The 24,885-nt window shown below is 35.9% G+C and overlaps 1 protein-coding gene across 2 annotated transcripts in view; it reads left to right on the top strand.

Annotated features, from left to right (window-relative positions):
- Positions 1-24,885, top strand: part of DYNC2H1 (dynein cytoplasmic 2 heavy chain 1) — a 352,433-nt gene that overhangs the window by 94,833 nt on the left and 232,715 nt on the right. For both annotated transcript variants that reach the window (XM_023208014.3, XM_023208015.3), the window contains exons 54-59: positions 2,149-2,303; positions 11,021-11,158; positions 15,051-15,164; positions 15,762-15,922; positions 17,158-17,281; positions 18,060-18,181. In XM_023208014.3, the coding sequence (XP_023063782.2) occupies positions 2,149-2,303; positions 11,021-11,158; positions 15,051-15,164; positions 15,762-15,922; positions 17,158-17,281; positions 18,060-18,181 (814 nt within the window). The remainder of the gene's footprint in view (positions 1-2,148; positions 2,304-11,020; positions 11,159-15,050; positions 15,165-15,761; positions 15,923-17,157; positions 17,282-18,059; positions 18,182-24,885) is intronic.

The raw sequence follows: 24,885 nt of genomic DNA on the forward strand, positions 1-24,885 counted from the left end.
GTTTTATCTGGTTTCTATTTATGAAATAGTTGCCTTTGTTTAATGTTACAGGTTCATTAAAGATTCATGATTATAAATTTAAATAATGCTAAATGTAGCAAAATTAGATTTCTTCTGATGCAAACAAAATTTTGAAGCCCTTTTTATTTTTACATTAAGGTTATGTCATTTAACATAGAATCCAACAGAATATCTACTGTGTGAGTTCAACAAATTTAAAAAATTATTTTTCTTACCTGAGTGATTTGAAGGACCTACTTAAATTGTTTAGAGTCTTTGGCAAGCCCCCTAAACTTTTCATATTTGCTTATCACTTAGATATGGCACAGAACTCTATAATTTATATATGAAAAAGTTTTATGACATTCTTTGAGTATGGACTTAATCTCTTCTTAACTATAATATTCTCATTATTTTCTCTTACTTCAAATCACTTTTCATTGTGGTCTTTATTTTTATACCATAGCTTATTCACTCATTTATTTATTTAACCATCTAATAATCAAATATTTATTGAACTTGTTTTATACTATGTACTGGGCTGGATATTAGAGACCTCTTAGTAGCTCATAGTCCAGTGATAGTGAAAATTATTTTATATATAAACATAAATCTCTGATATAGCAAGATAAGTGATGATAGAAGTTTATATGAAATATATTGGAAAGTAAAACTTTAGCAGATATTATAGAAAATAGACATTGTCCAGACAGGCAGTTTGAGAAGGTCATTCTGGTTAGAGTGAGTAGCATGGGAAAGGTTTGGAGAAGTGAAACAGGCATTTTATGAAACTATAAACAGCCTAAAGGGCTGAAACATAAGATGTATAAATAAGTACTAGATGAAGAGTGAGGAAAAGGTTGGCATGGTCAGGTAATGAAGAGCGTTCTGCATTATGCTAAGGAGTTTGGATTCTAACTTGCAGGTGATTGGTCATTATTGAGAGATTTAAAAGGAGATTTAACCAGAGTTTTGTTTTAGAAACAGAAATTTTTTTTTTTTTTTTTTTTTTTTTTGAGATGGAGTCTCGCTCTTTAGCCCAGGCCGGAGTGCAGTGGCGCAATCTCCGCTCACCGCAAGCTCCGCCTCCCGGGTTCATACCATTCTCCCGCCTCAGCCTCCGGAGTAGCTGGGACCTCAGCCGCCCGCCACCACGCCTGGCTAATTTTTTATGTATTTTTAGTAGAGACGGGGCTTCACCATGTTAGCCAGGATGGTCTCGATCTCCTGACCTCGTGATCCGCCTGCTCTCGTGATCCGTGCTGCTGCCTCGGCCTCCCAAAGTGCTGGGATTAGGGGCGTGAGCCACCACACCCGGCCGGAAATATCTTTATATATCCCTTTCTTCAGTTATTGGAAAATAGATTTGTAATAGGAGAAACCAAAATTAATTACATCATTTTAGAAGTATGTTGTAGTAATCTAAGAGAGACAAGATGAAGGCCTAAACCAAAGAAGAGGTAATAAGAATGGAGGAAGGAATGGACTTGGTGGATATTAGGAGGTAATCTAAATGAGACTTGATGATTACGTAATGGCTGTGGCACACAAGAAGAAAGAGTCAAGGATGTTTCTTGGGGTTCTGTCTTGGAATATTCATTACAAATTGATTTCATTCACTGGGGCTGGGAATACAGATGCAAATTGTGTCAGTGAGAGGAATATAATGTGTTTGATCATGGATATATTGAATCTAATGTGAACTTATTCTTAACTTTTTGGCATTTGAAGTCTTTTTCTCCCTGTATCAGATGGGAGTAGATAGGTATTTTGTATATTGCTTTTCTGTTCAGCAGATTGTATTTAGCTCACTTTTGGATTACTGTACATGTGTTATATAGTCCCAATTAATTTATATATTATGACAATGTGTAGATTTATTTTTCTTGCAACAATAAAGATGTTCAGGGGAAATATGTAACAGTAGATGAATAGATGCTACTAAAACTAGAGAATTCAAAATTCCTAAGAAGATGGGAGCTGTGAATAGTTGTCTTTTGTGCATCTTTAAGCAAAGATGCTATCTCATATTTATAATTATATAGCATGGAAGTATCTTGTATAAAATAACTATCATTAGGATATTTTCTCTTATTTTTAATGAGTCATGCATATAATAAGTTATTTTTATTTTCTATTTTTTTCTAGTTAATCCTGATTTTCTAAAATCATTTTTATTAATCCATGAATCTTGTAAAGCATATGGTGCTACACCAAGCCGATATATGACCTTTTTACATGTGTATTCTGCCATTAGTAGCAGCAAGAAAAAGGAATTATTAAAAAGACAAAGTCATTTGCAGGTATAGTATTGGTAATCTTGAATTATTTTATCTATATATAGGAAACAAGAGTTTTGTAAATCACAATGTTATGTTGCGGGTGGCATATATCTGGTATTAATAAATGTACTGTATTAAAAGCCTCGGAAAACAGTCTCACTTTCGTACCTATATTGCCCTCTAGGTTTTAGTAGTGATTTATATTTTTTTTAATTCAATGGCTATTTCTTTTCTTCACTAGTTGGCATTTATGGGTTTTTGATAGCTTATGGTACTCTCTTTAAGAGACTCACATGAAAACATTTTTAGAAATTAAGAAAACTGTTATTCGGCATAAGAATGATACAATGGACTTTGGGGACTTGGGGGAAAGAGTGGGGTGGGGAGGGATAAAAGGCAACAAATATGGTGCAGTGTATACTGCTCTGGTGATGGGTGCATCAGTGTCTCACAATTCACCACTAAAGAACTTATGTAACCAAATACCACCTGTACCCCAATAACTTACGGCAAAGTAAAATAAATTAATAATAAAAGAAGAAAACCCTGTTATTAATCAAAACATAATATCCAAAATTATACTTTATAATAACCTTTAAAATTAAAATTATATTTTATAAAGTAATGTTTTAATCCATGTCACTTAGTACATTCTGAACAGTTTTCTTTCCGTATTTCTCTAATTATAGAGCTTTAACTTAAATGTGACATTAGAATGTCAGCCTCTGAAGTTGTTAGAGAACATTTCCTCTCTGAAGTTCTAGTTTCCCTTTGTTAGGTAAATAAAGTAGGCTCCATCTTAACTGACATAATTATCTTTATCATTTCTAATGATTCACTTTCATTTATATTAAGGTACTAACTATACAGACTTTTGGGAAGATTGATTTCCTGATTTAGTTCTTTATGGTACTTTGGATAAATTACTTTAACTTACTGTTTTGCAGCTTAATTGAGTCAATGATAGTTGTATGTGAGTATATTAGATAAAATTCATATGGAAATAACCTAGCTTATTACCTGTACTTTATGTTGGGTGCTCAATAAATATCAGTTACATTCCTTTTTTGCCATTACTCTTTCCCCAAATCTTCTGATTTGTTAGGTGATAAAAACACGATAGAAGATAAAGATTTTTTTTCATGTACATCCCTGGGTTCATTATTTTGTTGTTTGAATAGTAGGATGGGGTACCATCAATGGCCAGGCTAGGGTCAAATGCCCACCCAAAATGCAGGTAAGGCAAGTGAATGACAGCCCACCAGAACCATGTGTGAGGCAGTCTCTTACAAGAAAAGTGAATATTAGATAGACAAAGTCAGGTCATGTCTAGTATAAAAAAGAGTGACTCGAGTCTTTTTTCCCAGTCAGTGAGACTGAAATTAGAAAAGGTTTAGTTTTCCTTTCTTGCTATTTTCTCTCCCATCTAATGTAATGGTAAAAAGTATTTTTTTATTAAGTTCAGTGTTTAAACTATCAAATATGTATTTATCTGTTTAGCTTTTCTGTGATGCTTTTTTTCAAGTCTTATGGATTTATTTTTTAAAATTTTATAGATATTGATAATTTTATTGATATTTATGGGGTACATGTGATATTTTGATTCATGCAAGAATGTATAATGATCAAAGGGTGATTAGTGATGTTGAACAATTTTTCATATACTTGTTGGCCATTTGTGTGTCTTTTTTTAAAAAAATCTATTCAGATCTTTTGCCTGCTTTTTAATGGAATTCTTTGTTGTTGTTGTTGTTCAGTTGTTTGAATTTCTCATATATTCTACATGTTAAGCCTCTTGTAAAATGAACAGTTTGCAAATATTTTCTCCCATTTAACATGTTGTTTCTTCACTCTGTTAAATGTTTCCTTTGCTGTGAAGAAGCTTTTTACTTTAATATAGTCTCATTTTTCTATTTTCATTTTTGTTGCCTATGCTTTTGAGATCTTAACCATAAAATCTTTGCCTAAACCAATGTCCCGGAGCATTTCCTCAATGTTTTATTCTACAAGTTTTATAGTTCCAGGTCTTTTGTTTAAGTCTTTAATCCATTTTGAATTGATTTTTGTGTATGATGACAGAGGGAGGTCTAGTTTCATTCTTTTGCATATGGATATCCAATTTTCCCACCACCATTTAATGAATAGGGTGTCCTTTTCCTAATATATTTTCTCGTTCCTTTGTTGAAAATCAGTGGACTGTAAATACATGAATTTATTTCTCAGTTCTTTATTCTGTTCCATTGGTCTGTGTTTCTGTTTTATATCAATACCATGCCATTTTGGTTACTGTAGCTTTGTAGTATATTTTTGAGTCAGGTAGTGCGATGCCTCTAGCTTTGTTCTTTTTGCTCAGGATTGCTTTGGCTATTCAGGCTCTTTTGTGGTTCCAAACAAATTTTTGGAATTTTTTTTAAAATTTCTGTGAAGAATGTAATTAGTATTTTCATAGGTATTACATTGAATCAGTAGATCTCTTTGAGTAGTATGGCCATTTTAACAATACTAATACTTCTTCTTTTTTTTTTTTTTTTTGAGTTGGAGTCTTGCTCTGTTGCCCAGGCTGGAGTGTAATAGTGCAATCTTGGCTCACTGCAGCCTCCAACTGCTGGGTTCAAGTGATTCTTGTGCCTCAGCCTCCTGAGTAGCGAGGATACAGGCAGCTGCCACCCCGTCTGGCTAATTTTTTATTTTCAGTAGAGATGGGGTTTCATTATGTTGGCCAGGCTGGTCTGGAACTCCTGACCTCAAGTGATCCACCCACCTCAGCCTCCCAAAGTGCTGGGATTACAAGCATGAGCCATGAGCCACTGCGCCCAGCCACAACAATGTTAATACTTCTGATCCATGAGCATGAGACATCTTTCCCTTTTTTTTTCTTTTTTTTTGGTATCTTCAATTTCTTTCATCCATTTGCTGTATAGTTTGCCTTGTAGAGGTCTTTCGTCTCCTTGGTTAACTTTATTCCTAGGTATTTTTTTTTTTTTTTTTTTTTGTAGCTGCTGTAAATAGGATTGCCTTCTTAATTTCTTTTTCAGTGAGTTTGTTATTGAAGTCTAGAGACATTACTGATTTTTCTGTGTTGATTTTGTATCCGGCAGCTTTACTGAATTTGCTTATTACTTCTAAGAGTTTTTTGGTGGAATCTTTAGGGTTGTCTAGACGTGAAATCATGCTAATCTATAAAGAGGGACAATTTGACTTCCTCTTTTTCAGTTTGGATGTCTTTTATTTCTTTCTCTTGCCTGATTGCTGTGGCTTGGACTTCTGGTACTATATTGAATAGGAGTGGTGAAAGTGGGCATCCTAGTCTTGTTCAGTTCTTAGAAAAGGCTTCCAGCTTTTCCCCATTCAGTGTGATGTGAGCAGAGGGTTTGTCATTTTTGACCTTTATTATGTTGAGGTATGTTCTTCCAATGCCTAATTTTTTGAGAGTTCTTGCCTTGAAGGTATGTTGAATTTTATCAAATGTGTTTTCTGTGACTATTTTGATGATTATCTGGTTTTTGTCCTTTGTTGTGCTGATGTGATATATTATGTTAGCTGATTTGCATATGTTGAACCATTCTCTGTATTGCTGTAAAATTTGGTTTTCTTTAAAACCTCTGTGGGCTTTCTACTTATGGCTAGCCAATTTTCCCAGCACCATTTATTAAATAGGGAATCCTTTCCCCAGTTCTTGTTTCTCTCAGGTTTGTCAAAGATCAGATGGCTGTAGATGTGTGGTATTATTTCTGAGGACTCTGTTCCATCTGATCTCTGTTTTGGTACCAGTACCATGCTGTTTTGGTTACTGTAGCCTTGTAGTATAGTTTGAAGTCAGGTAGCGTGATGCCTCCAGCTTTGTTCTTTTGACTTAGGATTGTCTTGGCAATGCGGGCTCTTTTTTGGTTCCATATGAACTTTAAAGCAGATTTTTCCACTTCTGTGAAGAAACTCATTGGTAGCTTGATGGGGATGGCATTGAATCTATAAATAACCTTGGGCAGTATGGCCATTTTCACAATATTGATTCTTCCTATCCATGAGCATGGTATGTTCTTCCATTTGTTTGTGTCCTCTTTTATTTCACTGAGCAGTGGTTTGTAGTTTTCCTTGAAGAGGTCCTTTACATCCCTTGTAAGTTGGATTCCTAGGTATTTTATTCTCTTTGAAGCAATTGTGAATGGAAGTTCATTCCTGATTTGGCTCTCTGCTTGTCTGTTACTGGTGTATAAGAATGCTTGTGATTTTTGCACATTAATTTTGTATCCTGAGACTTTGCTGAAGTTGCTTATCAGCTTAAGGAGATTTTGGGCTGAGACAATGGGGTTTTCTAAATATACAATCATGTCATCTGCAAACAAGGACAATTTGACTTCTTGTTTTCCTAACTGAATACCCTTTATTTATTTCTCTTGCCTGATTGCCCTAGCCAGAACTTCCAACACTATGTTGAATAGGAGTGGTGAGAGAGGGTATCCCTGTCTTGTGCCAGTTTTCAAAAGGAATTTTTCCAGTTTTTGCCCATTCAGTATGATATTGGCTATGGGTTTGTCATAAATAGCTCTTATTACTTTGAGGTACGTTCCATCAGTACCGAATTTATTGAGCATCTTTAGCAAGAAGGGCTGTTGAATTTTGTCAAAGGCCTTTTCTGCATCTATTGAGATAATCATGTGGTTCTTCTCTTTGGTTCTGTTTCTATGCTGGATTACGTTTATTGATTTGCGAATGTTGAACCAGCCTTGCATCCCAGGAATGAAGCCCACTTGATCATGGTGGATAAGCTTTTTGATGTGCTGCTGAGTCCGGTTTGCCAGTATTTTATTGAGGATTTTTGCATCGATGTTCATCAGGGATATTGGTCTAAAATTCTCTTTTTTTGTTGTGTCTCTGCCAGGCTTTGGTATCAGGATGATGTTGGCCTCATAAAATGAATTAGGGAGGATTCCCTCTTTTGCTATGATTGGAATAGTTTCAGAAGGAATGGTACCAGCTCCTCCTTGTACCTCTCGTAGAATTCGGCTGTGAATCCATCTGGTCCTGGACGTTTTTTGGTTGGTAGGCTATTAATTATTGCCTCAATTTCAGAGCCTGCTATTGGTCTATTAAGGGATTCAACTTCTTCCTGGTTTAGTCTTGGAAGAGTGTAAGTGTCCAGGAAATTATCCATTTCTTCTAGGTTTTCTAGTTTATTTGCATAGAGGTGTTTATAGTATTCTCTGATGGTAGCTTGTATTTCTGTGGGGTCGGTGGTGATATCCCCTTTATCATTTTTTATTGTGTCTATTTGATTCTTCTCTCTTTTCTTCTGTATTAGTCTTGCTAGCGGTCTGTCAATTTTGTTGATCTTTTCAGAAAACCAGCTCCTGGATTCATTGATTTTTTGAAGGGTTTTTTTGTGTCTCTATCTCCTTCAGTTCTGCTCTGATCTTAGTTATTTCTTGCCTTCTGCTAGCTTTTGAATGTGTTTGCTCTTGCTTCTCTAGTTCTTTTAATTGTGATGTTAGAGTGTCAATTTTAGATCTTTCCAGCTTTCTCTTGTGGGCATTTAGTGCTATAAATTTCCCTTTACACACTGCTTTAAATGTGTCCCAGAGATTCTGGTATGTTGTATCTTTGTTCTCATTGGTTTCAAAGAACATCTTTATTTCTGCCTTCATTTCGTTATGTACCCAGTAGTCATTCAGGAACAGGTTGTTCAGTTTCCATGTAGTTGAGTGGTTTTGATTGAGTTTCTGAATCCTGAGTTCTAGTTTGATTGCACTGTGGTCTGAGAGACAGTTTGTTATAATTTCTGTTCTTGTACATTTGCTGAGGAGTGCTTTACTTCCAATTATGTGGTCAATTTTGGAATAAGTGTGATGTGGTGCTGAGAAGAATGTATATTCTGTTGATTTGGGGTGGAGAGTTCTATAGATGTCTATTAGGTCTGCTTGCTGCAGAGATGAGTTCAATTCCTGGATATACTTGTTAACTTTCTGTGTCGTTGATCTGTCTAATGTTGACAGTGGGGTGTTGAAGTCTCCCATTATTATTGTATGGGAGTCTAAGTCTCTTTGTAAGTCTCTAAGGACTTGCTTTATGAATCTGGGTGCTCCTGTATTGGGTGCATATATATTTAGGATAGTTAGCTCTTCCTGTTGAATTGATCCCTTTACCATTATGTAATGGCCTTCTTTGTCTCTTTTGATCTTTGATGGTTTAAAGTCTGTTTTATCAGAGACTAGGATTGCAACCCCTGCTTTTTTTTGTTCTCCATTTGCTTGGTAGATCTTCCTGCATCCCTTTATTTTGAGCCTATGTATGTCTCTGCATGTGAGATGGATCTCCTGAATACAGCAGACTGATGGGTCTTGACTCTTTATCCAGTTTGCCAGTCTGTGTCTTTTAATTGGAACATTTAGTCCATTTACACTTAAGGTTAATATTGTTATGTGTGAACTTGATCCTGCCATTATGATATTAACTGGTTATTTTGCTCGTTCGTTGATGCAGTTTCTTCCTGGCCTCAATGGTCTTTACATTTTTGCATGTTTTTGCAATGGCTGGTACCGGTTGTTCCTTTCCAAGTTTAGTGCTTCCTTCAGGGTCTCTTGTAAGGCAGGCCTGGTGGTGACAAAATCTCTAAGCATTTGCTTATCTGTAAAGGATTTTATTTCTCCTTCACTGATGAAACTTAGTTTGGCTGGATATGAAATTCTGGGTTTAAAATTCTTTTCTTTAAGAATGTTGAATATTGGCCCCCACTCTCTTCTGGCTTGGAGAGTTTCTGCCGAGAGATCTGCTGTGAGTCTGATGGGCTTCCCTTTGTGGGTAATCCGACCTTTCTCTCTGGCTGCCCTTAAGATTTTTTCCTTCATTTCAACTTTGGTGAATCTGGCAATTATATGTCTTGGAGTTGCTCTTCTGGAGGAGTATCTTTGTGGCGTTCTCTGTATTTCCTGAATTTGAATGTTGGCCTGCCCTACTAGGTTGGGGAAGTTCTGCTGGATGATATCCTGAAGAGTGTTTTCCAACTTGGTTCCATTTTCCCCCTCACTTTCAGGCACCCCAATCAGACGTAGATTTGGTCTTTTTACATAATCCCATACTTCTTGCAGGCTTTCTTCATTTCTTTTTCTTCTTTTTTCTTTTGGTTTCTCTTCTCGCTTCATTTCATTCATTTGATCCTCAGTCACTGATATTCTTTCTTCTAGTTGATCGAGTTGGTTACTGAAGCTTGTGCATTTGTCACGTATTTCTCGTGTCATGGTTTTCATCTCTGTCATTTCATTTATGACCTTCTCTGCATTAATTACGCTATCAATTCTTCCACTCTTTTTTCAAGAAAAGTTTCTTTGCGCTGGGTACGTAATTCCTCCTTTAGCTCTGAGAAGTTTGATGGACTGAAGCCTCCTTCTCTCATCTCGTCAAAGTCATTCTCCGTCCAGCTTTGATCCATTGCTGGCGATGGGCTGCGCTCCTTTGGAGGGGGAGATGCGCTCTTATTTTTTGAATTTCCAGCTTTTCTGTCCTGCTTTTTCCCCATCCTTGTGGTTTTATCTGCCTCTGGTCTTTGATGATGGTGACGTACTGATGGGGTTTTGGTGTAGGTGTCCTTCCTGTTTGATAGTTTTCCTTCTAACAGTCAGGAACCTCAGCTGTAGGTCTGTTGGAGATTGCTTGACGTCCACTCCAGACCCTGTTTGCCTGGGTATCAGCAGCAGAGGCTGCAGAAGATAGAATATTGCTGAACAAGGAGTGTACCTGTCTGATTCTTACTTTGGAAGCTTCCTCTCAGGGGTGTACTCCACCGTGTGAGGTGTGAGGTGTCAGTCTGCCCCTAGTGGGGGATGTCTCCCAGTTAGGCTACTCAGGGGTCAGGGACCCACTTGAGCAGGCAGTCTGTCCCTTCTCAGATCTCAGCCTCCGTGTTGGGAGATCCACTGCTCTCTTCAAAGCTGTCAGACAGAGTCATTTGCATCTGCAGAGGTTTCTGCTGCTTTTGTTGTTGTTGTTGTTGTTTAGCTGTGCCCTGTCCCCAGAGGTGGAGTCTACAGAGACAGGCAGGCTTCCTTGAGCTGCTGTGAGCTCCACCCAGTTCGATCTTCCCAGGGCTTTGTTTACCTACTTAAGCCTCAGCAATGGCGGGCGCCCCTCCCCCAGCCTTGCTTCTGCCTTGCTGTTAGATCTCAGACTGCTGTGCTAGCAATGAGGGAGGCTCCGTGGGCTTGGGACCCTCCCGGCCAGATGTGGGATATAATCTCCTGGTGTGCCTGTTTGCTTAAAGCGCAGTATTGGGGTGGGAGTTATCCGATTTTCCAGGTGTTATGTGTCTCAGTTCCCCTGGCTAGGAAAAGGGATTCCCTTCCCCCTTGCGCTTCCCAGGTGAGGCGATGCCTCGCCCTGCTTCAGCTCTCGCTGGTCGGGCTGCAGCAGCTGACCAGCACCGATTGTCCGGTACTCCCTAGTGAGATGAACCCAGTACCTCAGTTGAAAATGCAGAAATCACTGGTCTTCTGTGTCGCTTGCGCTGGGAGTTGGAGACTGGAGCTGTTCCTATTTGGCCATCTTGCTCCGCCCTCCTACTACATCTTAATGAGTATCATATGAAATAGTTATAATTAGCAATAAGAAAAAATCTAAGTCTACTTGCTACTGTTTTATATATACACACTTAACATGTTTGCTTGATTCTTTTCTATAGGGCTTTATTTACTGTGTGTATGTAAAATTCTTTTTTTTAAATGTTACCAATCAATATTTTATTGATGTAGGCTGGTGTATCTAAACTAAATGAAGCTAAAGCTCTTGTGGATGAACTGAACAGAAAAGCTGGAGAACAAAGTGTATTACTTAAAACCAAGCAAGATGAAGCAGATGCTGCCCTTCAAATGATCACAGTGTCAATGCAGGTAATGTTTGGAGTGATCACAAAAATGAAAACAATAGGGAGAGATTTATGAATGACTGTCAGTGAAAAATAACATTTTCACTTAGGTGGATTTCAAAAACGTTGTTTATTCATACTGAGTCAGACTGATGTTATGTACTTAAGCTTTTGTGGAAGGGCTGGTATTTTCCCACATTGTTTAGAATGATTACTCAGTGCATTCAATTGACCATATGCAACTTATGTAGACTCTTTTTATATTTTAAATTGGCATGGATCTGTCTGTAACTGATTTTATTTCTTATACTCTCCCAGTTAGGTTGGTATTTCCTTTAATTTTTCTTAGAATTCTCTCCTTCAGGCTTTGAGAGTTTTCCTTGCTTTTAATTTTCTCAAGATTTATGAAATGTTTTTATTCTTTCAGTACTTTCATGATGTTTTGTGTTTTGAGTATATATTTTTTGAGCTGTTGCCTTTGTTTTGTTGAACCCTTTCAAAGGAGATTTCTCTGAGTTCCTTCCTTGCCCCAGTATTTTATGTCTGCATGCTCTTTCAGGATGCTCTTGTTCATTTCATTGCTCTTACTACCAACTACATGTAACTGTTTTCAAATTCATCTTTTTTATTCTTTATCCTAACTCCTTTTATTAGCTTCAGACTTACTCAATTACTGGCAGGGCATGGTTGCTCATGCCTGTAATCCTAGCTCTTTGGGAGGCCGAGTGGGAAGATCGCTTGAGCCTATGAGTTTGAGACCAGCCTGGGCAATAAAGTGAGACCTTATCTCTACAAAAAAATTAAAAGTTAGCCAAATGTGGTAGCATGTGCCTGTAGTCCCAGCTACTGAGGAGGCTGAGGTAGGAGGATTGCTTGAGTTTAAGAGGCAGAGGTTTCAGTGAGCTGAAATCATGCCACTGCTCTCCAGCCTGGGTAACAGAGCAAGACTCTCAAACAAACAAACAAACAAAAATTCAATTTTATCTGTTAAACATGTCTTTTTGGAAGTCTCTTGGGCATTACAATTTGAAACAGGTTCAAAACTGAACTTACGAGTTTTCTTTCCTGTATTTCTTTCCTCAGGTTATGGTACTATAATATACACTAATTATTTAAGACAGAACTTAAAAATCACATTATACTGAGATTTTTGTTACCTTATCCATTAATGTAATGAGTCATTAAATTCTGTCAGTTTTACTTTCCTGACTATGCCTCAAACATGTTTCTCCATCTTCATGTTGGTGACTGTTACCTTGTCAAATAGGGACTAGTCTAATGCCTCTTTTATGAAAATTAACTTTACTATTCAGACTAATATATATATCTCAATTAAAAAATAAATGGCATGAACAATCTTAAAAATAACAAAGTTGTGGGACTTAGGATTTCAAGACTCACTTTTCAGGATTCATAAGGCAGTGTGATATTAGTGTAATATTAGGCATAGAGATCATTGGAATGTGATCAGTTGATTTTACACAAAATGCCAATTAAATGGGGAAAGATAGTCTTTTTAAAAAATGGTGCTGGATATTTAGATTTCCAGGTAGAGAGAGAAAAAGCCCAGAACCTTTCCCTTTTAACTTACACAAAAATTTACACAGTATGGATGATGGATCTAAGATTAGAACATTAAATTATAAAACTTAGAAGAAAACACAGGAGAACATCTTTATGACCTTAGGTGAGGTGAAGACTTGTTAGATGTGATATCAAAATAGAAAAAGAAAATTGATAAGTTGGATTTCATCAAAATGAAAACTTCTGCTCTTTGAAATAAGTTCTGAAATGAAAAGGCAAGTCACAGACTGGGAGAAAATATTTACAAAACATGTATTTGATAAAGAACTTCTATTCAGAATTTTTTAAAAGTACTACAACTCAATAATAGTAAAACAAAACTCCGGTTTAACAATGAAGGTAAGATTAGAGCAGACCATATTTGAAAGAAGATCTATAAAAGACCAGTAAACACATGAAAAGGTGTTAATTCCATTATCATCGAGTAAATGTAAGCTAAAGTCCCAGTGATATGCTTCTACATATCCACTAGAATGGGTGAAATAAAAAGACTGAAAACACCTCAGTCTAGTGTGGCAAGGCGGGGTGGAGCATCTGGAACTCTCTGTAATTGCTGGAGGAAATGAAAAATACTACAGTTACTTTTCAAAAGTTTGGCACAGTCTCATAAAGTTGAACATATCTTAGTACGTCATCCAGCAGTCCTACTTTCAGATTTTTAGCTAAGAGAAATCAAAACTTGATAAATCTTAGAAACGTTACACTTAAGTGAAAACAGCCAGACACGAAAGACTGTATACTATATGATTCCTTTGTAAGAAAGTATAGAAACAGCCAATCTATGATAGAAATCAAATTAGTGAGTACCTGACCTGGTAAGTAATACATCAGAAAATGTACATATAAGAATGTTTATACTGTAAAACTTTAGCATAATTTTTTTCTCAAGGTATTTTGGAACAAAATTAATATAAATATTTACTTAATGAAGTCAGCCATTTTTATCGTTAAAAAAACTGGCAATTATTTTGACCTTAAAAGAGTTATTTGAAATGTGAAAAAGCAAACACTACATAAAGGATAACACTGTTAATTACCATGTATTTATAAAGGAAAATATTCGGCATTATGTGTGCTTTGTGTACTCTCTGGCTAGTGACATTAGTAATACACATTGACTATGTGCTACTTTTTTCTCTGTGCTGTTCTTAGAAGCAATATTTCTAAGACTGTAGCTAATTTTATTATCCAGCAGAGACCCAGGAGAATAACTATGCATCTCATAAGTTAATAATTTTGCTTAATTATAAATAGCAGATATTTCTATTTGTTACTTTGTAGAAAGTACTGTCTGAAGAGATAGCTTAAATACCAAATTGTGTAACTTCTAAGGCTTGCAATTCTAGGTTTATGGCATGAAGAAAGTGCAAATTAAATGCTATACAAACTCAGAATAGAAATACCTTCCAACTGGAACAGGAGGTTAATAAAAGAAGGAATCCATGAGCTGTGCCTGGGCTGTTTAAGTGTTCAATACATTTTATTATGATTATTTAAGAAACTATGCATTTTGAGATCTGGGCATGGCAATACATGCCTTTAATGTCAGCTACTTGGGATGCTGAAGTGCGGGGGACCCCTTGAGTCTGGGAGCGTAATCAATGTAGTGAGACCCTGTCTCAAAAAGAAGAAAAAAAAAAAAGAAAAAAACTCACAATGACAAATATATACAAAGATGTTCAACCTCATCAATAATCAAGGAAATACAAATTAAAATCATACTTTGAAAGTTATGCATTTCTGCTGGGTGTGGTGGCTCACGCCTGTAATCCCAGCACTTTGGGAGGCCAAAGCAGGTGGATCACAAGGTCAGGAGTTTGACATCAGCCTGGCCAACATGGCGAAACCCCATCTCTACTAAAAATACAAAAATTAGCTGGGCATGGTGGTGGGCATCTGTAATCCCAGCTACTTGGGAGTCTGAGGTAGGAGAATCGCTTGAACCCAGGAGGTGGAGGTTGCAGTGAGCTGAGACATGTCGTTGCACTCCAGCCTGGAAGACAAGAGCGAGACTCTGTCTCAAAATAAATAAAAATAAAAATTAAAAAAAGAAAATTATGTATTTCTATCTTGTTTAAATTTTATGTAAAAAGCATTTATTGCTTGCTAAGTAGGAAAAATTAAAGCACTGAAACCTTTCTGATAGAAAATATGGAGTAAAATATATAATTGGTTTCCCAGGCATTTTGGAAACTCTCTTGTCATAGATTCAAAACTAATATTGGGTAAACATTTAATAGAAAATATTATTTTGAAATATTATATTTTAGATTTCATGCTTTTAAATATCATGCATTAAAATTGATTGGAATGCCACTTAAATATTCTTATAGGATGCAAGTGAGCAAAAAACAGAACTTGAAAGACTGAAGCACAGAATAGCAGAAGAAGTTGTTAAAATTGAAGAAAGAAAAAATAAAATTGATGATGAATTAAAAGAAGTACAAGTAAGTTAAAAAACGTGCTAGGATCCATTTACATTTTTGCTTACCAGCCATATGTAGGAATTTAAACATTATTTGTAACTCAAGTTGTTTTCTCATAGTATTATAAAATGTGGTTTTCAACCAAAATATTACTTGTAAAAGAGAACAAGAAGGAAAGCCTGCCAGAAAAAGTGTAAATTAATGGATGATAATTAAAAAGAATCTTTGTTTTCCATGAGCCATATGGTTTTGATTGTAGAGGGAAAAAAATGTGTTAGATAAATTAAGATATACTACTGTTAAGCTCTTTTTCTCCAGTTGATTAAATTAGTCAGCTAGTCCTAAGACATAAAGAGCCTCTTGAAGATGACAAATTGTCTCAAAACAAGTTAGATTTTCCAAATTAGATTATTGCAGTTGTGGTGGCAAGAAGTCTTACTGTCTCAACTTGAACGTTTTTTACTCCTTGTATGATTTAAAGCATTTTGTTATTTTAAGAGAGAGGACATTAGTAACTATAGTCATTTTGCATAAATGACAATAAAAGATAGTTTGTCAAGAGTTAGTGATTTAAAAAATATATAATTTGAAAATAAAAATTGCCTTTTTCTCTTTTAGCCTTTAGTCAATGAAGCTAAACTAGCAGTTGGAAACATTAAGCCAGAATCACTTTCAGAAATCCGCTCACTACGCATGCCACCTGATGTAATTAGAGACATTCTTGAAGGAGTTTTAAGGTTGATGGGTATCTTTGATACATCTTGGGTGAGCATGAAAAGGTAAATTTTTCAATTTGTGAAAAATATTATTTCAGCAATGAATGACACATTCTTTCATAGTTTTAAATATTTCTTATATTGTTTTTCAAAGTGCACTTCATCTAAATACATGGGTATTCATTTTGCCTTGAAATTTCAAGGTATTCTGTGTAATCATATATCAGGATCTATATATTCCTTTCTCTAAGTGGTTGTTGAAAGTGTCAGAAGAAAAAGAATACCTTAGAATCTTTAAGAAATTTCTCAATAGATATAATAATATATTTGGTCCATACATGGTAGAGAGGACTGTGATTTCACTGTGATTTACTGATGAAGAAAATACAGTTACTATCCTTAAGAGTCTTGTACTACTGAGAGAGGGAAAGAGACAGAGACAGAAACAGAAAGAAGGAGACCCTTAAATAATAAAAGGGAGCTGTAAACTAGAAGAGAATAAGGTATTAACACAATATGAAACCAAGCAGGCTCAGGTTTCATGTTATAATAGTAGTGTTATGGTTTGTGCCGATATTAAGTTCCTTGTTAGTATTTAGGTTGATAGTAAAGAGTTCATTTTATATCTGGAGATGGGGAGGACATAGGTTGAGAGAGCACTTTAAGTTACCTTAAAAGGAGTCAGAAAATTTTCTTGCATATTCTACAACATATGAGTACCTAATAGTTTACAAATAAGGATTTGAGTAGAACAAGATTGTGATTCTTTCATATCATTTCTTAGTTTATTCACAGAACATTAGAAAGACTGTTGTACATCTCTGTAGAGTTTTTGTTGTCTACAAAAAGTCGATAATATGGCTGGGCACACCTGCAATCCCAGCACTTTGGGAGGCCAAGGCACTTTAGGCCAGGAGTTTGAGACCAGCCTGGGCAACATGGTGAAACCCGATCTCTAATAAAAATACAAAAAATTAGCCAGATGTGGTGGCACATGCCTGTGGTCCCAGATACTCAGGAGGCTGAGGTGGGAGGATCGCTTGAACCCAGGAGGTGAAGGTTGCAGTGAGCTGAGATTGTACCACGGCACTCCAGCCTGGGTGACAGAGTGAGACTCTGTCTCAAAACAAACAAACAAAAATAAGGATAATACATTAGAAGCTTAGAGGTTTTAGTACCATATTTTTTGTTAACTAATGGATTAAAAGTATTGCATTCACCATTTTGTTAAACTGATTTTTTTTCAGAAACAGCAAATTTTGTTTAGTCTCATTTAAGGAAATATGCTTTAATTTTAGTTTCCTTGCAAAAAGAGGTGTAAGAGAAGACATAGCAACCTTTGATGCCCGAAATATTTCAAAGGAAATAAGAGAGAGTGTTGAAGAACTTCTTTATAAAAATAAAGGATCTTTTGATCCAAAGGTAATTTTTAAGTTATATCATAAATTTGTTTTTCCATACCATATAGTATTCTGCTGTTTAAAATGTGATGTTTTGTCATTGCCCATTGTTTAGATCACTTAAAAGTAAAAATAAAAAATAAGCTTATAGGTATTACATTTGGGAAGCATTAACCATCAGAATCAGGTAAATTAGAATCTAGGTAGCATGGGAGATTTATTGAGTGGTTTTAATAGTTTTGTATCTGCTGTTAATGTTCTCAACTTTTTTTTTTTTTTTAACTTTCAACTGTCCTGGTGTGCTTTTATTTTTTCTTGTGTATTTGTCAGATGATAACAGGTATCTGTGTTAGGACAGTGGTATCTAATTTCAGTGAACAATTTAGATGTCATGATTCTGGTATTTTTTTAGATCCCTTAATCAAAATGTTATGTATGTCTTCTTTAGCACCAATTACAATGGTTTTAAAGCTGCTCTTATCTAATAAAGATACTCGAACATTGTTGTGGCTGACACATGTATTCATTAGAAATGAGACTAATAGAAAATTATGTTGATAAAACATCTTTATTTTAAAGATTCTGTGTGGTTCAAAAATTTATTTTTAAGTGAAAATAGAGTTCATGTATATTTCTCTTAATCAAAATAGAAGTTCACTGTATTTTTATTTTAGCTATAAGCCAAAAACTTCTTTATTTGGGTCAAGTTAATAAATATCCAAATAAAGTATGTTAGAATGAACTTTGCTTTCATCTGAAATTAAGTAAGGATGTTGAATCACTTCTCATGGATTTTTCAGAATGCTAAGCGTGCCAGTACTGCGGCTGCACCTTTGGCTGCCTGGGTGAAAGCCAATATCCAGTATTCCCATGTCTTGGAACGAATTCAGCCTTTGGAAACTGAACAGGCAGGATTAGAATCGTAAGTGAAATATAAAATATAAACAATTCTAACCTTTATTTTCATCAGTTTGATGAGGTTTTAACATATTATTATTTTTTATTTTTTCTGTATTTGTAAAATGGCAGTTGACAATACTAAAATATATAAAATGAGTCAATTAAATGCAAATTTAAAAACAGATGAAAACAAGAAAGCAATTAGAAGGAGATAGCATAACTAACTCACTTTTTCTTTACCATTATTATATTGTTGGAAGGCCAGGTAGGTAAAAGTTCCTTTAGAAGGAGCCAAAGTTTCATAAAGGAATATTTTTTTTTTTTTTTTTTTTTTTTGAGACTGATTTTGCTCTTATTGCCCAGGCTGGAGTGCAATTATGATCTTGGCTCACCAAAACCTCTGCCTCCCAGGTTCAAGTGATTCTCCTGTCTCAGCCTCCTGAGTAGCTGGGATTACAGGCATGTGCCACCACGCCCGGTTAATTTTGTATTTTTAGTAGAGATGGGGTTTCTCCATGTGGGTCAGGCTGGTCTTGAACTCCCGACCTCAGGTGATTCGCCTGCCTCAGCCTCCCAAAATGCTGCAATTACAGGTGTGGACGACCACACCTGGCCAGGGAATAACGTTAAAGTACGAAAGGAAAGCTTTGGAAATTAAAGACTTTTGTTTGTATTTATTTATTTATTTATTTATTTATTTATTTATTTATTTATTTATTTATTTATTGAGATGGAGTCTTGCTCTATTGCCAGGCTGGAGTGCAGTGGTGCAATCTCAGCTCACTTCAACCTCTGCCTCCTGGGTTCAAGTGATTCCCCTGCTGCAGCCTCCCAAGCAGCTGGGGTTACAGGCATGTGCCACCACACCTGGCTAATTTTTTTCATTTTAGTAGAGAAGGGGTTTCACCATGTTGGCCAAGATGGTCTCCATCTCCTGACCTCATGAAAGTGCTTGGATTATAGGCATGAGCCACTGTGCCTGGCTGGAAATTTAAGGCTTTTATGTTTGTTTTTACCTTCTAAATTCTAGGAAATGTTTAGCATATATTTTCCAAAGCAGTGTGTGGACAGGAAGGAGGAAGATTTAACCACTTACTATTGGAGCTTACAGTTCTAATTTGCTATCATTACTAAGTCACAAATATATTTTATCTCTTCTAAATGCAGACCAAAGGTTTATGTTCTTTTTTTTAAAAAAAAAAATTTTTTTTATTTCAGTAGGTTTTTGGGGAACAGGTGGTGTCTGGTTACATGAATGAGATCTTTAGTGGTGATTTCTGAGATTTTGGTGCAGCAATCATTTGAGCAGTGTTACACTATACCCAATGTGTAGTCTTTTATCTCTTGCCACCTGTCGCCCTTTCCCCGGAGTCTCCAAAGTCCAATGCCTCATTCTTACGCCTTTGCGTCCTTACAGCTTAGCTCCTACATGAATGAGAATGTATGATGTTTGGTTTTCCATTCCTGAGGTACTTCACTTAGAATATGAGTCTCTCCAATTCAATCCAGGTTGTTGCAAATGCCATTATTTTGTTTCTTTTTGTGGCTGAGTAGTATTCCGTGGTGTATATATATACCACATTCTCTTTATCCACTCATTGAATGATGGGCATTGGGTTGGTTCTGTCTTTTTGCCATTGCAATTTGTGCTGCTACAAACATGCGTGTGCAAGTATCTTTTCCATATAATGCCTTCTTTTCCTCTGGGCAGATACCTAGTAGTAGAATTGCTGGATCAAACAGTAGATCTGCTTTTAGTTCTTTAAGGAATCTCCACACTGTTTTCCATAGTGGTTATACTAGTTTACATTCCTACCAAGAGTATAAAAGTGTTCCCTTTTCACTACATCCCCGCCAACATCTATTATTTTTTGATTTTTTGATTATGACCATTCTTGCAAGAGTGAGGTGATGATACTGGATTGTGGTTTTGATTTGCATTTCTCTGATAATTAATGATGTTGAGCATTTTTCCATATGCTTATTAGCCATTTGTATATCTTCTTTTGAGAATTGTCTATTCATGTTCTTAGCCTACTTTTTGATAGGGTTGTTTGTTTTTTTCTTGCTGATTTGTTTAAGTTTGTTGTGGATTCTGGATATTAGTCCTTTGTCGGATGTATAGATTGTGAAAATTTTCTCCCAGTCTGTGGGTTGTCTTTTAACTCTGCCAATTGTTTCTTTTGCTGTGCAGAAGGATTTTAGTTTATTTAAGTCCCATCTGTTTATCGTTGTATTTGTTGCATTTGCTTTTGGGTTCTTGGTCATGAAGTCTTTGCCTAAGCCAATGTCTATAAGGGTATTTCTGATGTTATCTTGTAGAATGGTTATGGTTTTCAGGTTTTAGATTTAAGTCTATGATCCGTCTTGAGTTGATTTTTTGTATAGGGTGAGAGATGAGGATCCAGTTTCATTCCTCTACATGGGGCTTTCCAATTACCCCAGCACCATTGGTTGAATAGGGCATCCTTTCCCCACTGTATGTATTTGTTTGCTTTGTGGAAGATCAGTTGGCTGTAAGTATTTGGGTTTATTTCTGGGTTTTCTATTCTGTTCCATTGGTCTATGTGCCTATTTTTATACCAGTGCAATGCTGTTTTGGCGACTGCAGCCTTATAGTATAGTTTGAGGTTGGGTAATGTGATGCTTCCAGATTTATTTGTTTGTTTGTTTGCTCACTCTTGCTTTGGCTATGCAGGTTCTTTTTTGGTTCCATATGAATTTTAGGATTGTTTTTTCTACTTCTGTGAAGAATGATGGTGGTATTATGATGGCAATCACAATGAGTTTGTAAATTGCTTTCGGCAGTATGGTCATTTTCACAATATTGATTCTACCTATCTGTGAGCATGGGATATGTTTCCATTTGTTTGTATCATTTGTTTGTAACCATATCCGCTTGGTTAGGTATATTCCTGAGTTGGTTTTTTTTTTTTTCAGCTACTGTGAAAGGAGCTGAGTTCTTGATTTGATTTTCAGCATGGTTGCAGTTGGTGTATAGCAGAGCTGCTGATTTGTGTACATGAATTTTATGTTCTGAACCTTTGCTGAATTAATTTACGAGTTCTAGGAGCTTTTTGGATGAGTCTTTAGGCTTTTCTAGGTGTATAGTGGTATCATCAGCAAACTGGCAGTTTAGCTTCCTCTTTACCAGTTTGGATGCCCTTTATTTCTTTCACCTGTCTGATTGCTCTGGCTAGAACATTTAGTGCTATGTAGAATAGAACTGATGAAAGTGGGCATCCTTGTCTCTTGTTCCAGTTCTCATGGGGAATGCATTCCACTTTTCCCCATTCAGTATAATGTTGGCTGTGGGTTTGTCATAGATGGCTTTTATTACCTTAAGATATGTCCCTTCTGTGCCAATTTTGCTGAGGATTTTAATCATAAAGGGACACTGGATTTTGTTAAATGCTTTTTCTGTGTCTATTGAGATGATTATGTGATATGTGTTTTTAATTCTGTTTATGTGGTGTATCACATTTATTGACTTAATGTATGTACCTGCATCCCTGGTATGAAACCCATTTGATCATGGTGGATTATCTTTTTGATATGCTATTGGATTTGGTTCACTAGTATTTTGTTGAGGATTTTTGCATCTGTGTTCATCAGGAATATTGGTCTATAGTTTTCTTTTTTAGTTCTGGTTCTTTTTTAGTTTCTTTCCTGGTTCCGGTATTAGGGTGATACTGGCTTCATAAATTGATTTAGGGAGGATTCCCAACCCTCTCTATATTTTTGAATAGTATCAATAGGATTGGTACCAATTCTTCTTTGAATGTCTTATAGAATTAAGCTGTGAATCCATCAGTTTTAAAATTACCATTTTAATCCTGCTGCTTGTTATTGGTCTGTTCAGCAGTTCTATATCTTCCTAGTTTAATTTAGGCAGGTTGTATATTTCCAGAAATTTATCCATCTCCTTTGGGTTTTCTAGTTTATGTGCATAAAGGTGTGTATAGTAGCCTTGAATAATCTTTTTTATCTCTGTGGTGTCAGTTGTAATATCTCCCATTTCTCTCTAATTAAGCTAATTTGTAACTTCTCTCTTCTTGGTTAATCTTGCAAATGGTCTATTAATTTTATTTTTTCAAAGAACCAACTTTTTGTTTCATTTATCTTTTGTATTTTTTTGTTTGTTTGTTTCAATTTCATTTAGTTCTGCTCTAATCTTTGTTATTTGTTGTTTTCTGCTGGGTTTGGGTTTGGATTGTTCTTGTTTCTTCAGTTCCATGAGGTGTGACCTTAGATTATCTATTTATACTCTTTCATACTTTTTGATATAGGCATTTAATGCTCTGAGCTTTCCTCTTAACATCACCTTTGCTGTATTCTAGAGGTTTTGATAGGTTGTATTAATTACTATTATTATTCAGTTCATACAATTTTTCAATTTCCATTTTGATTTCGTTGTTGACCCAACAGTCATTCAGAAGCAGGTTATTTAATTTCCACACATTTGTATCGCTTTGAAGGTCCTTTTTGGAGTTGATTTTCAGTTTTATTCCATAGTGGTCTGAGAGGGTACTTGATATAATTTAGATTTTCTTAAATGTACTGAGACTTGTTTTGTAGCCTGTCATATGGTCTATCTTGGAGAATGTTCCATGTGCTGATGAATAGAATGTATATTCTGCTGTCATTGGCTGGAATGCTCTGTAAATATCTGTTACGTCCATTTGTTGTAGGGTATAGTTTAAGTCTGTTATTTCTTTGTTAACTTTCTGTCTTAGTGACTTGTCTAGTGCTGTCAGTGGAGTATTAAATTTTCTCACTATTATTGTGTTGATGTTTATCTCATTTCTTATGTCTAGTAGTAATTGTTTAATAAATTTGGGAGTTCCATTGTTAGGTGCATATGTGTTTAGGATTGTGATATTTTCCTGTTGGACTAGTCCTTTTATCATTTCATAATGTCCCTCTTTGTCTTTTTTAATTGCTGTTGCTTTAAAGTTTGTTATATCTGATATAAGAATAGCTATTCTTGCTTACTTTTGGTGTCCACTTGCATGGAATAGCTTTTTCCACCCCTTTACCTTAAGTTTATGTGAGTCCTTATTGTGTCAGGCGAGTCTCTTTTAGGCAGCAGAAACTTGATTGGTGAATTCTTATCAATTCTGCCATTGTGTATTTTTTAAGTGGAACATTTACGCCATTTACATTCAATGTTAGTATTGATATGGGAGGTACTGTTCTATTCAGCATGCTATTTGTTGCCTGAATACCTTTTTTTTTTTTTTTTCCATTGTGTTATTGTTTTTTTTGAGACTGGGTCTCATTCTGTTGCCCAGGCTGGAGCACAGTGGCACAATCTCGCTTCACTGCAACCTCTGCCTCCTGGGTTCAAGGGATTCTCTTGCCTCCTGAGTAGCTGGGATTACAGGCACCTGCCATCACACCCAGCTAATTTTTGTAGTTTTAATAGAAATGGGGTTATGCCATATTGGCTATGTTGGTCTCAAACTCTCAATCTCAAGTAATTCACCTGCCTCTGCCTCCAAAAGTGCTGGGATTACAGGCATGAGCCACCATGCCTGGCCATTGTGTTATTGTTATATAGATCCTATGAAATTTATGCTTTAAGGAGGTTCTGTTTTAGTGTATTTCGAGGATTTGTTTCATGATTTAGAGCTCCTTTTGGCAGTTCTTGTAGTCTGGCTTGGTAGTGGTGAATTCTCTCAGCATTTGTTTGTCTGGAAAAGACTATGTCTTTCCTTCATTTATGAAGCTTAGTTTCTCTGTATACAAAATTCTTGGCTGGTAATTTTTTGTTTAAAGAGGCTAAAAATAGGACCCCAGTCCCTTCTAGCTTATAGGGTTTCTGTTAAGAAATCTGCTGTCACTGTGATAGTTTTTCCTTTATAGGTTACCTGATGCTTTTGCCTCATAGCTGTAAGATCTTTCCTTTGTCTTGACTTCAGATAACCTGATGACTGTATGTCTATGTGATGATCTTTTTACAATGAATTTCTTAGGCGTTCTTCAAACTTCTTTTATTTGGATGTCTAGATCTCTAGCAAGGCTGGGGACATTTTCCCCAATTATTCCTCAAATATGTTTTTAGATTTCTCTTCTTTCTTGGGAACACCCATTATTCTTAGGTTTGGACACTCAACATAGTTACAAAATTCTTGGAAGCTTTGTTCATTTTTTAAAATTATTTTTTTCTTTGTCTTTGATGATTGAGTTAATTAAAAAGCCTTGTCTTCAAGCTCTGAAGCTCTTTCTTCTGTTTGAGTCTATTGCTGAGACTTTTCAGTGCATTTTGGATTTCTCTGAGTGTATCCTTGATTTCCAGAAGTCGTGAATGCTTTTTGTTTATGATATCTATTTCACTGAAGAATTTTCCTTTCATAACCTGTATCAGGTTTTTGATTTCTTTAAGTTGGACTTCACCTTTCTTTGGTGCCTCTTTGATTAGCTTAATAATCAACCTTCTGAATTCTTTTTCTGGCAATTCAGAGATTTCTTCTTGGTTTGAATCCATTGCTGATGAGCTGGTATAATATTTTGGGGGTGTTAAAGAACCTTGTTTTGTCATATTACTGGAATTGTTTTTCTGGTTCCTTCTCATTTGATTAGACTATATCAGAGGGAAGATCTGGGATTCAAGGGCAGTTGGTCAGATTCTGTGTCTCACGGAGCGCTCCCTTGCTGTGGTGGTCTTTCTCTTCCCCTAGGAATGGGTATTTCTGAGATCTGAAATGTAGTGATTGTTTTTGC

Source organism: Piliocolobus tephrosceles, chromosome 13 (genome assembly GCF_002776525.5).
Source record: "Piliocolobus tephrosceles isolate RC106 chromosome 13, ASM277652v3, whole genome shotgun sequence".
NCBI lineage: Eukaryota > Metazoa > Chordata > Mammalia > Primates > Cercopithecidae > Piliocolobus > Piliocolobus tephrosceles.